At 36.5% G+C, this 14,535-nt stretch overlaps 1 protein-coding gene across 2 annotated transcripts in view; it reads right to left on the bottom strand.

Moving 5' to 3' along the window:
* Positions 1-2,503: 2,503 nt before the first annotated feature.
* Positions 2,504-14,535, bottom strand: part of AJAP1 (adherens junctions associated protein 1) — a 181,696-nt gene continuing 169,664 nt past the window's right edge. For both annotated transcript variants that reach the window (XM_075190007.1, XM_075190009.1), the window contains one exon: positions 2,504-4,203. Coding sequence is in view for 1 of the 2 variants with exons in the window: in XM_075190009.1 (XP_075046110.1) it covers positions 4,182-4,203 (22 nt within the window). In the remaining variant the exon portion in view is untranslated. The remainder of the gene's footprint in view (positions 4,204-14,535) is intronic.

Here is a 14,535-nt window from a genome sequence, read left to right as displayed (position 1 = left end):
AATTTATCATTAGAGATGTTTTTAAAGGTCAAGAGGCTAAAAGTAGAGTAATTTTTTAAAGTAATTTGTATCCATGCCAATGCATACTAATGTGCATGTGTTTTGGAGTTTGTGGTGCTGTATAGCTGTTAAAAGTGGAGTTATATTTTAAAAATGACAGTTTATTTAACACTATTTTAGGGACAGTTAAAGTCCTTTCTTCACTTTTGTAAAAATATCCTTCAACATCTGTCATGATTAATATAAGTGTCAAAAAGCAGATATCTAATGTGATACCATTTCGTGACCTGTGTTTATGAAGAGTATTAGTCATAACAAAATATTAGCATGACTGGCAGGACATTTTGGGACATCATGCTACACAATTGTTGGCCCTTAGTCCCACTAGGGGAAAACATTTGAGGTCAAGTGTAGAATAAAAAAAATGGTTAACTGTCTCAGGACACTAATGTGCCAAATTCCTATAGCCCTGCAGGTCCCATTCATGATGGTTAAATATATCATCAGTTAATTCACAGATTATCCAGCTGCTTACAGTATGTCAGTTGATACATCGTGGTCAGAAAATCAATATGAAAATGAACTATGTGAGAACATTCTACTATTCCCTATGGCCACAGGAGGCCACTGTAGGTAAACGTGAATGTGGAGTTCCGTTAACACTGTTCACCAGTTAGCCTTGCACCCTGCTGATTATAGTTATAATATATAATGTATATAATGGTGATCACACTGAAGTGGTCTCTTATTTCTATTATAACCTTTTAGAAGTAAGAAACACTAGATTTGTCCACAATGTATGTAAGGCTCTATTGATCTACTTTACAGTGGAACATGATATTATTATTTTTATTATTATTATTATTATTATTATTATTATTTTTCAGTATTTATAAAGCTGCAACATTTTATTTAGAGCTAATATTATTATTTAATATTTCCTCAAATATTTAAACTGAAAAACATTTAGCTCCAGGGTAAATATTCTCCATTGAGTACATTAAAACAGACCAATGCAAATTCTAAATAGTGGGTACATTATATTACAAACCCTTAATAGCTGTATAATACATATTTTTTCTTTAGAGAAAAGGTGCAACAATTTTTAAACTTACATAGATATGATTTTTCATAGTGAAAAATGTTCTGAACTAAAAAATAATTAGAGAACTTAAGTTGCTTTAGTGGATCTGGCTCAAATGTTTAAACGTTGTCTGCAACAATGCAAAATGTTCAATAAAAATGAGAAATGTTAAATCCAAGATACCCCAAAAGTAGATTTCATAACTTAAAATAAACTAATTTAAAAACTATTCAAAAAGTAGAAATGGAAATATTAATACATTTTGGAGAATTAAATTTTAAGTGATGGAATTTCAATCCAAGAATCAAAAGATTTCAGCGACATTAATGATATTGTCATGATGTTTTTACTCTTTCATTGTGCCAAGATTTAGTTTGCCTCCTGTTGTTACCATTGCTGTTGTCTATGAAGTTAATAAAACATCATAGTAAATTTATAGGTGGTCTACTTTGAATTTATATAAATTCACAATATATTAGTAGTTTGCTTAGCAATTTCACCTGCAGACATGAATAGTGGACGTTCAAACAATTCAAACACACAGAGAAGCAGCCTGTTTGTGAACTTAACCAATGTTTCTGAGAATACACTCATCTAATTACCATGCTTGCACAGCATGCAAGCATGGTAATTAGAGATGCTCAGGCTCGGTTCCTCGAGACCCAAACACACACGAACTTAGCAGATTCGAGTACCGAGCCGAGCCGACTTGGTACTTTTGTGCGCCCTCGGAATTGAAAACGAGGCAAAACACCATTGTTACACCATCGGATCTCACAAGCTTTGGATTCTATAAGTACCGCCCTCCATGGCGATCCAGCGCCATTTCACAGAGAGACACGGAAGGGGTAGTACAGGTCTTGGCAGTATCTAGAGCAGTTGGGCAACCTCATAGGTAGAAAAGAAAGAGGAGGGGTAGCAGTGTTCTTCAAAGTCTACATTGACATTCAGGAGAGCTCCATTTTATCATTGCTAATTGTCATTGCTGAAATACGAATAATAGGTCTGGCAGACTTGGTCTTCCAAATCTGCAGTCTTTGTTTGAAAATATTGTGACCTGTGAGGTGGTCAAAATTGACTGCGAATGACTTGAAATTAGTGTTATTGAGGTCAATAATAATAATAAAAATGTATGGGGACAAAAAAGCAAAAATATGTGATTTTAGCAAAAAAAATAAATAGGGATTTTAGAAAACAAAATCAGGATCCAAAACCAAAGCACGCAAGGGCGGTTTTGCCAAAACCAAAACCAGTACACGGGGGTCAGTGAACATCTCTAATGGTAATATGTTCCATAATGTTGGGTCAAGCATTATATTTAGCACCTAATTCAGTGCAAGTCCATTGTACTTTGATTCACACATAAAATAATAAATATAAAACTATAGGCATAGTTAAACAAATAAGTAATATCTCCTCTTATATTTATTATATAACAAATTTGTTCAATCAACAGACAGGATATTTTGCTAAATACTTATTATAGACAGCAAATAAAATTTCAAGTTGTACATTTTTGCACATATTTTTTTTAGAGGGGGGTCAAGAGCAAATTTCCCTTCAGGAAAAGAAAACCTGTAAAATAATTTTAATATTTATATAACAAATGAACAGGTTACTTCTTTAAAGACCCTTTAATTGTTTTTGCTTACTTTAGTATCTAACAACAACACCAAAAAATGAATAGCATCTATATTAAAAAAATCATTTTTATTTTTGACTATAAGTATAATTGAAAATTGTACATGTTAAATAAAATATGAAATGTTATTATGTTTAAGATAGAATTACTGCACAAACAACTTGCAACTGGGAGCAAAGCAAAACAAAAATTGTATAACACCAATAAAAGTAAAATACTGTACTCCAAATATTAATTCAATACTTTCAGTCAGTTTAATGTCAGTGAAAATAAAAGGAAAACATTTTAACTGAGCAAAGTAAACTGTATGGGGTATGTATGATATAGCATTCATAACTGTGCTTTATTAAAGTAGTTTTAAATGTACACATAATTAAATAATTAACACAAAGGTGCCCTTGCTGATTTCTATTTTACAATATAAACTCACAGTATATAATGTCTAAAATCCCCAAATCTTGGGCACCCCCGTAGGTAACATATGCCAGGTTTTCATCTGTGAAACAGATTTGTCTTTTGATTAGGCTAATGAATTATCTTCCAGTCCTTCTATTATTTAATATGAATAATACATAAAAGCTAGCTCTCCTTTAATTATTCAGTTGCCCAATCTTGGATATGATTTCCTACACGACTCCATGGCTAGGGAAATCTTGTCAAATCTTTTAATGTAATATTTTTTTTTTGTTCAGTGACATTAATTTTACATGTTTAATTTCCAGGCTCATAAAATTTCTAAAAGAAAATGGGAAAAGGTCACAAATTTTTGGGAAAAGAATTAAATAAAATAATATAAAGTATTGTTGCATATAGTTTTTCGATATTACAATATTAAAAGGCAATCCAACACTTTATTTATGAACAATTCCAAATACTGATTCTTTAAAAAGTCATATGTTTTCACGGAATATTGGAATATTAATTTTTTTTTAAAGCAGGAGCAATGACAATTTTTCTAAAATGATACATAAAATTCTGAGTGTAATAAAATAATTGCATCAAACAAAACAATAACAGTTAAAATGCTACGTCACAAAAAATAATATTTATGCGTAGATTTACTGTCTCTATACAATGTTTTATTCCCTATAAACAGGTCACCAAATCCTTATTTCTGCTGTTATTCAAAGAATTCACTTAGCTTCAATTTCAATGGAAGTCTTCCACATTGACTCATGGCACATATTGGTATTATTGGCACAGGTTCAAAAATCACAGTCCAAATCCAAAAATTCATATGGTCAGTCCTTTGTTTAAGAATTTCTTCTAGTCATTGAAATTTAATTTTTCATTTGTTTTTATTATCCAAAACAAACAAAACCAAAATGTGTTCTTTGAGAAAAAAAATTACAGCGTCTGTAAGGTTTTACATTTTATAAAAATATATTTGTCCAGTAGAGTTCTGCTCTGTGAGTCCCAACGGTAAACAAAAATAGTAGACACCTGTTACATTTTTTACAGGTTCACTAATGGAATCCTGGAGGAAAATAAGAAACATAAACACATTATTAAAATAATCCTTGATTTAACGTTGTTATAATTGCACATTTTGCACTACTGTATTATATTCAGCCAATTTTGATGCAAGTAGCAATTATTAATAATGCAAATATTGCAAATAAAATAAACATTTTTTAAAGAGATAGATCGATAGATAGATAGATAGATGCTATATGTTTGTCTAGAGAATATTGTTAAACAATTCGGTCCCCAAATTTACTATCCTATTTTCTAGAATGAAAATGTATTCCTAAAGCAATGCAGCCTTTTATCTGTGTAAATAGGACATAAAAAAAAGCCAAATATTTTTTTAACACCAGTTTAGAAGGAATAAGGTAAAAATAATTTTTGAGCCAAAGTATGATGCAGTAATGCTTGAACTGCACTAATAACTGTAATAGCTCTACACATACTGAACCACCAGGTATAGTAATGTTGTCCTTATTCATTGTATAGTTCAGTGGTTCCCAAACTTTTGCAGTTCGCGGCACCCTTAGAGCCTCCATAATTTTTTCAAGGCACCCCTCCAAAATAATTACTGAGCAGTCCTGTGTCACGCTGTCCCCCTCCTCTTGCCCTCTGTCACTCTGTCCCCCTCCTCTTGCCCTCTGTCACACTGTCCCCCTTCTCTTGCCCTCTGTCATGCTGTCCTCTTGCCCCCTGTCACGCTACCTCTCACTCTGCCCCCTCTGCCGCGGGTCAGCCAGAGAAAATACAAACAACACAAAAACTTACCAATCCGCGCGGCGCTGGGACCCAGCATCCTCCTCTCTCACGCAGCTTGTCGCTGAATGTCGAGCTGCATGAGAGAGGAGGATGCTGGGTCCCGGCGCCACACGGATTGGTAAGTTTTTGTTTTGTTTGTATTTTCTCTGGCTGGCCCGCGGCACACCTGTGACAGCGCCGCGGCACCCCTGGGAGCCGCGGCGCACACTTTGGGAACCGCCGGTATAGTTGTATTATATAATACAGAGCTATTCAAAAAGAATGAATAGATTTCATTGCCCAATATTTTATTAAGGAAAAGTAAAACAAAACTCCAGCCAAGTCACAAATATTCTACTCACAATCAAGTTTTATTTCCTGTATTACAAGTGTTCAATGTGATTTCAGTTCTCAAACACTGTCATGAAATAAGTAATCATCATGAAATAACTTTGAAACCTCCTCTTTCGCATGGTCAGTGACTTATTTCATGACGGCATTTGAGAACTGAAATCACATTGAACACTTGTAATACAGGAAATAAAACTTGATTATGAGTAAAATATTTGTGACTTGGCTGGAGTTTTGTTTTACTGTAAAACAGTAATAAAATACTGCGTAATGAAATTGATTCATTCTTTTTGAATAGCCCTGTATACTATTGCACTGTAGATTCACAGAGAGTAATATCATTACTCCCTCACACCTATGTTGTACCATTATGACACACAGTATCACATTTTCACTGATTGACACACATACCCACAGACACACAGACGCAATTACACAAAGTTGCATACACAAACAAACAGGACTATTTGTATTTATATTTCAAGTTTTAGCTCGTTCAGTACTGGACAATGACCAGGTCACTTTGCTAGTTCTAATGATAATATTAAAACAAAACAAGACTAACTTGTATAAAAGACAATGTAGTATCACTTCGATTTTGACGATTGGTTATCACAAAATATTTTTTAACCAAATGCAGACCAAAGTCATTACAAAGTATTATGGCTACATCTACAGTTCTCCAACATTCTAAACAGTAATAGAGAAGAATTCGCTGAAGAAAGAGATCTAGACCAAACCCTTACCAACTGTCGTAGTCCCCTAAGGATCTCTCATGTCTTCTGCTGTCTCTCGGCCATCCCATCTTGGATGTCCCAGCTTTTTCTTCAACTAATTTCTATGACTGAAATGATTGTCTCCCCCTCCTCCCCCCTTCCAGGGTTTCCTCACCTTGGTGACATTACCCTCTACTGTGTCCCTTCACATTTATTCCCTCTCCAAATCCTGCCATTTCCACCTCCAGAATATAGCCAAGATCTGGCCGTTTCTCATAGTAGACGCTACCAAAACTCTTATTCACCCCCTTGCAATATCTTGCCTAGATTACTGTAAGCTACTCCTCTCTGGTCTACCCAGCTTCCGCCTTGCCCCTCTTTAGCCTATCTACAATGCCACTGCCTGGCTTATTTTTATATAGGGATAAGCTGAGCAGGATTTTTGAAGGAAAGCTCATAAATTGTCTTTAATAAAAAGAGTGGTTCTAAAGTGATAGGTGGTTGGCCTCAGAATTCACGTTTTCTAACCTTGTGAAGTTTGTCTCTTGAGAGTTCTCCACCTCTCCGCAAACCTAGGTATACTTCTAATGTACAGAAGCCTCCCCAATCAGTGAAGAGTAGGTGTGCACCTTGAAGTATACTGGGGGGGGGGGGCAATCTAGGTGCATTATTGCATGACCAAAGTAATCTACAGTGTGCATCCATTGACCTTCATAAACTACCTTAGGTCTAGTGTAGGCAGTTATTTTGTGGGCTGAGCCAACATACACCAGAGTTTTTAATTCACAAACTGCCTCAGCACTGTTAATAGTTCATACTAAGTTGACAGACTGCAGTCACATGACATTGGTGCAGCCTATCAAATGACTGCATCCACTCTACATTTATTATACAAGTAACTAAGTTAAAAAAAAAATCACAAACTTCATTTATCAATAATACACATTAATAAACTAAATTGTATTTATTAGACAGATACGTTTTGGAGCCAGTTATGTAAATTATCCATACAGGTGTACATGTCAACTAAAAGAAGGGACAGTTTGGAAGAGAAAATGGATGGAGTGATTTGAGTGCTAAGGAGGATTATTTAAGATATATGCATAAGGCTTTTTTTCTATATATTCCCCAGAGAGTCTGCCCATATTATTATTATTATTAGTGTAGATTTGTAAGGCACCACAGTGCTCCGCAGCGCTGTACAGTAGGGAAAACAGGGAGATACAAGATAGACAGAATAAATACAGACATGAAAACAAAAAGGTATGAAGGACCCTGTTCATTACAGAGCTTACATTCTAAGTGGAGGAGGGCACAGCTGAAACAAGAGGAGCGAGTGTGGCTCAGAGTGGAGATTGGGACAGCTGTGAGGGTGTATTAGTGTGAATAGTGTTATTGAGGATAAGGTCACCTCTAAAAAAAAGAGATGGATTTTCAAAGAGCGTCTAAAGATTTGAAGGCTGTGGGAGAGTCTGATTGGGCGTGGTAGGGAATTCCATAAGTGGGGAGCAGCACGGGAGAAGTCTTGTAGGCGGAAGTGAGAGATGGTTACCAGAGACGAGACAAGGTGCAGGTCAGAGGTAGATCTAAGTGGGTGGGAGGAAGAGTATTTTGATATGAGATTTCAGGTGTATGAAAGGGTGGTGTTGTTGAGGGCTGTGTAGGTAAGGATGAGTAATTGGAATTTGATTCTGGAGGACACAGGGAGCCAGTGTAGGAATTTCCAAAGTGGTGCAGCAGATGTGGAGCGGTGACAGAGGAAGATCAGTCTTGGAGCAGCATTTAGGATGGATTGAAGTATGTATATATGGGTGTCAGGAATGCCAGATAGCAGAAGGTATATCACACTTACCTACAGTATAGTGGTCTGATGGGCATTTGTTGGTGGTCACAGCTAATGGGCAGAACAGTGGCACAGTAGATTGGTGTCTCACAGTGCTGAGGTCATAAGCTCAGTTTTGACCGGGGCCCTATCCGTGTAGAATCTGTATGTTCGCTTTGTGGTTCCATCTGTTTCCTCCCACAGTACAGAAATATACTGGCAGGTGTGCGTGTGTCATAGGGACTTACAATGTAAGCTCCTATGTGATAGGGACTGACGTGAATGATTGCATTTCCCCTTTACAGGGCTAATATGATCAACACTATATATATATATATATATATATATATATATATATATATATATATATATATATTATATTTAGAAAATACCAATAATATTAATAAATTATAAAAATAGCCAGTATTTGTATAACTAAAGTTTACATACATAGACGAGGCCAAGCAATTAATCTAATTTAAATTGAAATGTAAATACCCAGACATGCATGCAGGGAGTGAATCTCAGTGTTCTGACAAGGAAATTAAATTGAACAGAGATGAAACGTTATACTTGGCAAAAGCTAAAAAAAAAATGATCAGAATACTGTACAAGTCACCCAAGGTTTTTATAGTCAAAACAAATTGGTGCAGTACGGTTTGAAATACAAAGCAGGATAACATGACAGGAGATGGTAACACTGACACAGTTAAAGAATCAGCTTGAGTCAAAATCTAAAAAAAGGGGATCTTGACACTGGCAGAGGGCATTAGAGATGGTGGACTGTTGCCGCAGGGGAGTAAAGGAAAAACAGTGAACTTAATCTAAATGGATTGTCGTGCAGTGAATGTAATAAAAGTGGTGCAAATAATTGGCTAACTAATAGGAGAAATGACATCGCCAGAAATGACAAGATTATTTTCCATGTAAAGGGTGTTCCCAAGATCGTGCAGGGACTGCGAGTTTTGATGAGTGATGCAGGAAAATCTTCCATTGATTCCCTCATCACCTGTCAGCACGTCAGCTCTTTATGTGCTGACTTTCCAGCCCCAGTAGCTGGAAGGTGTTAAAAGCTGTCAAACTAGGTCTCTTCTCTCTTTTTTCAGCATATTTGCTGCAGAAGGAGGGACAGGAAAGAAGATTTTTATAAAGTCTATTAGCAGCTGTGCACACAAAATGCAGTGGGTTTATAAAAGTGTTTTAGCGGAAATCTGGTATAAGAAACATCCAAAGACCTTGCTTCATATAAAAGCTGATGGGCTGTTTTTTAACATTTGGAAATATGTGTTTAATACACATACAATAAAATCTAGTGTTCAACTGCAACCTGAAGCCACACTATCCTATCTATAATTAATAGAGGGCTGCTGGGGTCATTCTGCGCATTAAACATGAATTATCTGAATATTTGCATTATTTAGCACAAGCGCTTAGCCGAGGTAGAATAATGCATTTAGCCATAGGGGGTCCGACCTGAGTGTCAAGTCGAGGATTCTTTCAATGGGATGTCATTTAGTCAGGCTAGGCACATGATGTGGATGTAATTCGGCACATGTATTTATTATGCATTTACTATGTAAGCAATTGTATTTACTATCTGGCAATAATAAGAGGGGTGCTTTTACTTTAATCAGTTATAGAGTAGAGGGATTTAAATAAGCTCTACGTAAAATCAGCTTTGGTCCCATTGTGTGACTCAGCTCCACAAGTGTGCTGTACCTGTATGGAGCAGTATAATATAAGCGGGGGCTAGATAATTCCGGTCCACTCTACTGAGACCCCTCTTCTACTGTTCTGAGCATGCCAGCGGGCCGTCACATGCACACGGACGCCTCTTTGCTTCTCTGAGCTGATAATAACTATGTCCTTCTAAAAATCAAAGCTTTTGCAGCTGCCTTACAGGGCCTCTATCCTGGGTGTATGGTCTGTACAACTTTGAGGGTCCCGGACAGACTAGGGGACACGGACAGACCTCTCCATCTGTTTGGGCCCCCTGGACTGTCGGGCTCCTTAATCTGTCAGACCGGACCCCCTCCCCGATGCGGTGGCTCCCAGGCTCTGATAAGCTTGGAGCGCGTGGCGTGGTGACGTCATCACTGTGCGCTGTGCACCCGGTCTATCAGTGACCTGGAGCCACCGCATCGCGGAGGAGAAGGTAAGTTAATTGGGCAATAATTTGATAGGGGAGGGGAGAGGAAGATAGGAGAGGGGGACATTTACTGTGATGTGATTGGGGGGAGGAAAGAAGGGGACATTTACGGTGACTGGGAGGGGACATTTATTGTGATCGGAGGGAAGAGGAGAACATTTACTGTGATTGGGGGGAGAGGAAAGGGGGACATTACTGTGTTTGGGGGGGGGAACAAGAGAACATTTATTGTGATGGGATGGGGGGGGAGAAGGGAACATTTACTGTGATAGAATGTGGCAAGGGAACATTTACTGTGATTGGGGAGACGGGAGAGGGAGACATTTACCGTGATTGGGGGGAAGAGCAGAACATTTGCTGTGATGGGATGGGGAGAGAAGATTAATTAGTACTGGGCCCCACATTTTATTGAAAATGATATCAAATGTTAGAATGTGGTGATCACTATTCCCTAAATTGCTCCTCACCTGTATAATAGACAGAATCTCTGTTCAATTAGCTAGTACCATGTCACACTATGCTTAACCTCTGTTTGATCACCTATTATCATTTAAAGGTATAGGGGTGGTCCTAAAAGGTAGCGGGCCGACTTCTAAGTCACGTTATCTACTATTTCCAGCTACCCTGAGGGCAGTTCCCCAAACCATAATGTAATGTCATTTGCACAAAATGAAACGCGCCGTAGGTGTATTTTTTCCTAGTTCATAACTGAGGCTTAGAGTCACGTAAAACTATTTCCAACAGGCCTCTTTTATTTCTGATGCTATAGGAAATTATGTTCTGTTATTTGTATTGTGATAACATTAGCATATAACAAATTACAGAGTATGAGAGATTTTTAGAGCACGTTCTAAGTTCTATAAATGATTCATGAGAGGATGTAAGAATGTACTGGAGGTGCCATCAGATGATCCTAGAACATAACTCTGCATCTTTACAGTGTGTCACTGTTCCACAGTCCAAACTCTGACAGCACAATTCCCAGTCACCTTTTTAATATTAATGTCTGTCACATTTATTTCAAAACAATTACATAATAAGCAAAACACATGACATTTAAAACTTTAAAATGTAGTATCTTAAATTAGCTAAATAAAATATTATTTTATTAACACGTTAAAAGGATGGCCGTATTTTGCCAACAATTGCTATTGTTTGTTTATAAACTGAGTATTGTATTTTCCGGGACTAGAGGGTAAATGTATCAAGCTGAGAGTTTTCCGGCGGGTTTGAAAAGTGAAAATGTTGCCTATAGCAACCAATCAGATTCTAGCTATAGTTTATTTAGTACATTCTATAAAATGATAGTTAGAATCTGATTGGTTGCTATAGGTTACATCTCCACTTTTCAAACCAACCAGAAAACGCTCAGCTTGATACATTTACCCCTATGTCTTTCTCATTTACTATTTTAAACTGGGTTTGACCATTTTCTTAAAGTGCCACTATCTTTATTCTTCTTGTCAAAGCAATAGCTGGTGAGTGCCCCCCCCAAATAAATGTGCATGTGCAAATCAGCCTTGCAGCATTATTTTCTTGTGGCAGCCAATAGACAACAACCCCACCATATCCTCCTGAACTTGCTAGCTCATCTCTGGCCTTGTAAGTTCAACGAAATGTAAAGAAAGACACAAACAACATCACAGGAGTGGTGACATGGGAAAAAAAACAATAGTGCTGAACACAAAACAAAAAAAGTCAAATTCAGTATACAAAGTACAAAGTGTGACAAATAAGCGGTAAAGGAATAAGTGGAATAACTACCATATTTGTATTACTGTAATTTTCACTCCAAAGAAAATAACATTTGAGTCTTCCATGAGGATCTCAAACATATTTTGCATTTTAGAAAATATACTTTTAAGATGCAACCTCCCTTCCCATACCGATATAATTGGCCAAACCTCCAAAATACAAGCATTTTTCTAGTGTTTTGTGTAAAGTTTTGACTCACTAAAAGATAGCTTCTATCTTGTAGCATTTGCTGGTACTATCAAGAAGTCATTGTTTCCTCAATGATGGCAAGTTGCCCATTTCCTGAGGCTGTAAAGTGTACCCCATGCTATCATAAAAATACGATATGCTTCAAAGTTGGGATAAGGCTTTCTTGTTGGGAGCACTGTTTTTAATTTTCTCCATATCTCATACTTATGTGTCCTATACCTGTATAATATACTCTCAGCATAATTTTGGATCATCCAGGTGATCTTTGACAGATTTGGGCAATTTTCTAGTTCAGTGTCTCCCTTATCATGGGCACACCAGCAATGGAAGACAGACCTGCAGATCCTAACTTGTTACCTTTGAGTCATATGCATGCTGTCTCCAGAGTATTGTACGCATTGCTCTTGTATTGGTAGCAATGATATTGAATGTACACTATGGGCCTGAGTCATTAAGTAGAGCAAGGCAAAAAAAGGAGTAAATTTGATCCTGGACAAACCATGTTACAATGCAAGGGGTGCAAATTAGTTTATTATTTTGCATGTAAGGAAACTACTGACTGGTTTGTCGTGTGGCACATAAATACTTAATAGCTTTATTTTTACACTGAAATATAAAGTTGATCTAGGACCCGCCCTACCCCAACTATAGATCTGTACCCACATTTTAAATTTATGTCCCCCTCCAATGCAACATGGTTTTGTCAAGGTGCAAAGTTACTCTATTTTTTGCTTTGCTCTCCTTAATTGACTCAGGGCCTATATGTACGTTATCTATAGGGCAATGGGCAAATGAAGATCTTTAGCAATGGGTTTGCAGACTCTATATATGCACAGAGATTTCAACTGACTCGAAATCTCTGCAGACAACCAAAGACTATGGATTTATCTTTTCTTAATAGCAAAGGGACTTTTAAATTGACACCAGATTATTATCAGAATATTGGTAAGAATCTACCCCTTAATTCATTCTCCTAGAGGTTGAAAGACAGCGAATGCTGAATCAGTATTATTAGAAAGTCATAATGAGTACTCTTGTACTCTCGTGTTTTATAAAGAAAATAAATCAGATTTTCTTTGTCACGTAGATAAAGATTTCATAACATTTACAGAGAAATTAGTTCAGGAATAGAGATAATGGCAAAGAGTTCATAAATATTCCCTTATATGTAAATAGTCCCTGTATATGAAAATATCCAATTTTGGGTCTATGCATCGTTAAATGTAGGTATTTCAGCTACCTGTATGATGTCATTGTTTATAGACAGCGAGTTCCGATGTTATCAATTTAGTGTTCATTAGGTAAACGTTTGCATAATAAGGAAAAATACATATTTAAAATTAGTTTCCTCTGATTTGGTAAATATATATATATATATATGCACACACACACACTAGTCTAACAAAATGTGGGTCATATTGTCTTAGACTTCTCGGAACACTAGAACTTCACCAAGCTGTGAGCTAAATTTAGTTTCTCTTTCATGTGACATACTTGTACTTGTGCGGTCCCTAAAAACGGCTACTCTCAAGTTGTAGGAAGACTCTAGTACAAGACTTCAAAGGTCATTTTCTTCTATTCACTTTGCATTTTGCCAGTTGAGCTATAAATCAGCTATGACTAGTGCTAAAAATGAATTGGCCTGCTTGATTTTGTATGAGTGAATTGCAGGGGAAATTTTTCTTTCAAACAAAACTACTGTTTGAAGTGTTCTGTTAATCATCAGACTTACAGCTAAGTGCAATACTCTACAAAATAAAACCTTTAGTTCACAATAATAATAATAATAATAATAATAAAAATAAAGCACATCATTGCAAAACACAACATATTAATAAAACTATAATATAGTGCTATTAATCCTTGGCACGGTAAACTTGCCTTGGCTATTTAATCACTGTCATTTATAGACCTAGGAAGATAAACCAACTGACAGTTCTCTAATAATAATAATAAGCATCCATGTTGGTGGGGTGCTTGTGTAAGACTCCAGGGGGGTATATTTACTAAACTGCAGGTTTCAAATAGTGGAGATGTTGCCTATAGCAACCAATCAGATTCTAGTTTTCAGTTATTTAGTACATTCTACAAAATGACAGTTAAAAGCTAATTTGTTGCTATAGGCGACATCTCCACTTTTTCAAACCTGCAGTTTAGTAAATATACCTCCAGGAAACATTCTTCCCTCAACCAGTGATATATATATATATAAAGGGCAATAACACTCTGGGGTAGAGGTGCAGTTAAATCATTCTTTTATTATAGGTGAGTAGTGCACATATTGCAACACTTTAGGCACAAGCCCCTTTGTCAAACTTGTTCCCCAAACATTGTTAATTATGTGTCACTGCCTGCCTATAATAAAAGGAGACTTTACTATATCTCTAACTAGGAGTGATGTCTCCTTGGACATGTTACTGTATATACACATGTATAGTAGTATTATAACAAAACAGATACAATTGCATAGATAATAAACATAAAATCCCTGCTATAATTGTATAGTCCACACACAGGTGTAACAAGTTGAGTATATAAACTTAATTTCATATTAGAGATTTTTTTTGATACCTCAATCCTCCTGCACCAATTTGACAGGAGGTTCACATTACCACTCTGTGC

Source organism: Mixophyes fleayi, chromosome 11, assembly GCF_038048845.1.
Source record: "Mixophyes fleayi isolate aMixFle1 chromosome 11, aMixFle1.hap1, whole genome shotgun sequence".
Lineage (NCBI taxonomy): Eukaryota > Metazoa > Chordata > Amphibia > Anura > Limnodynastidae > Mixophyes > Mixophyes fleayi.
This window is presented reverse-complemented; position numbering and strand designations above follow the sequence as displayed.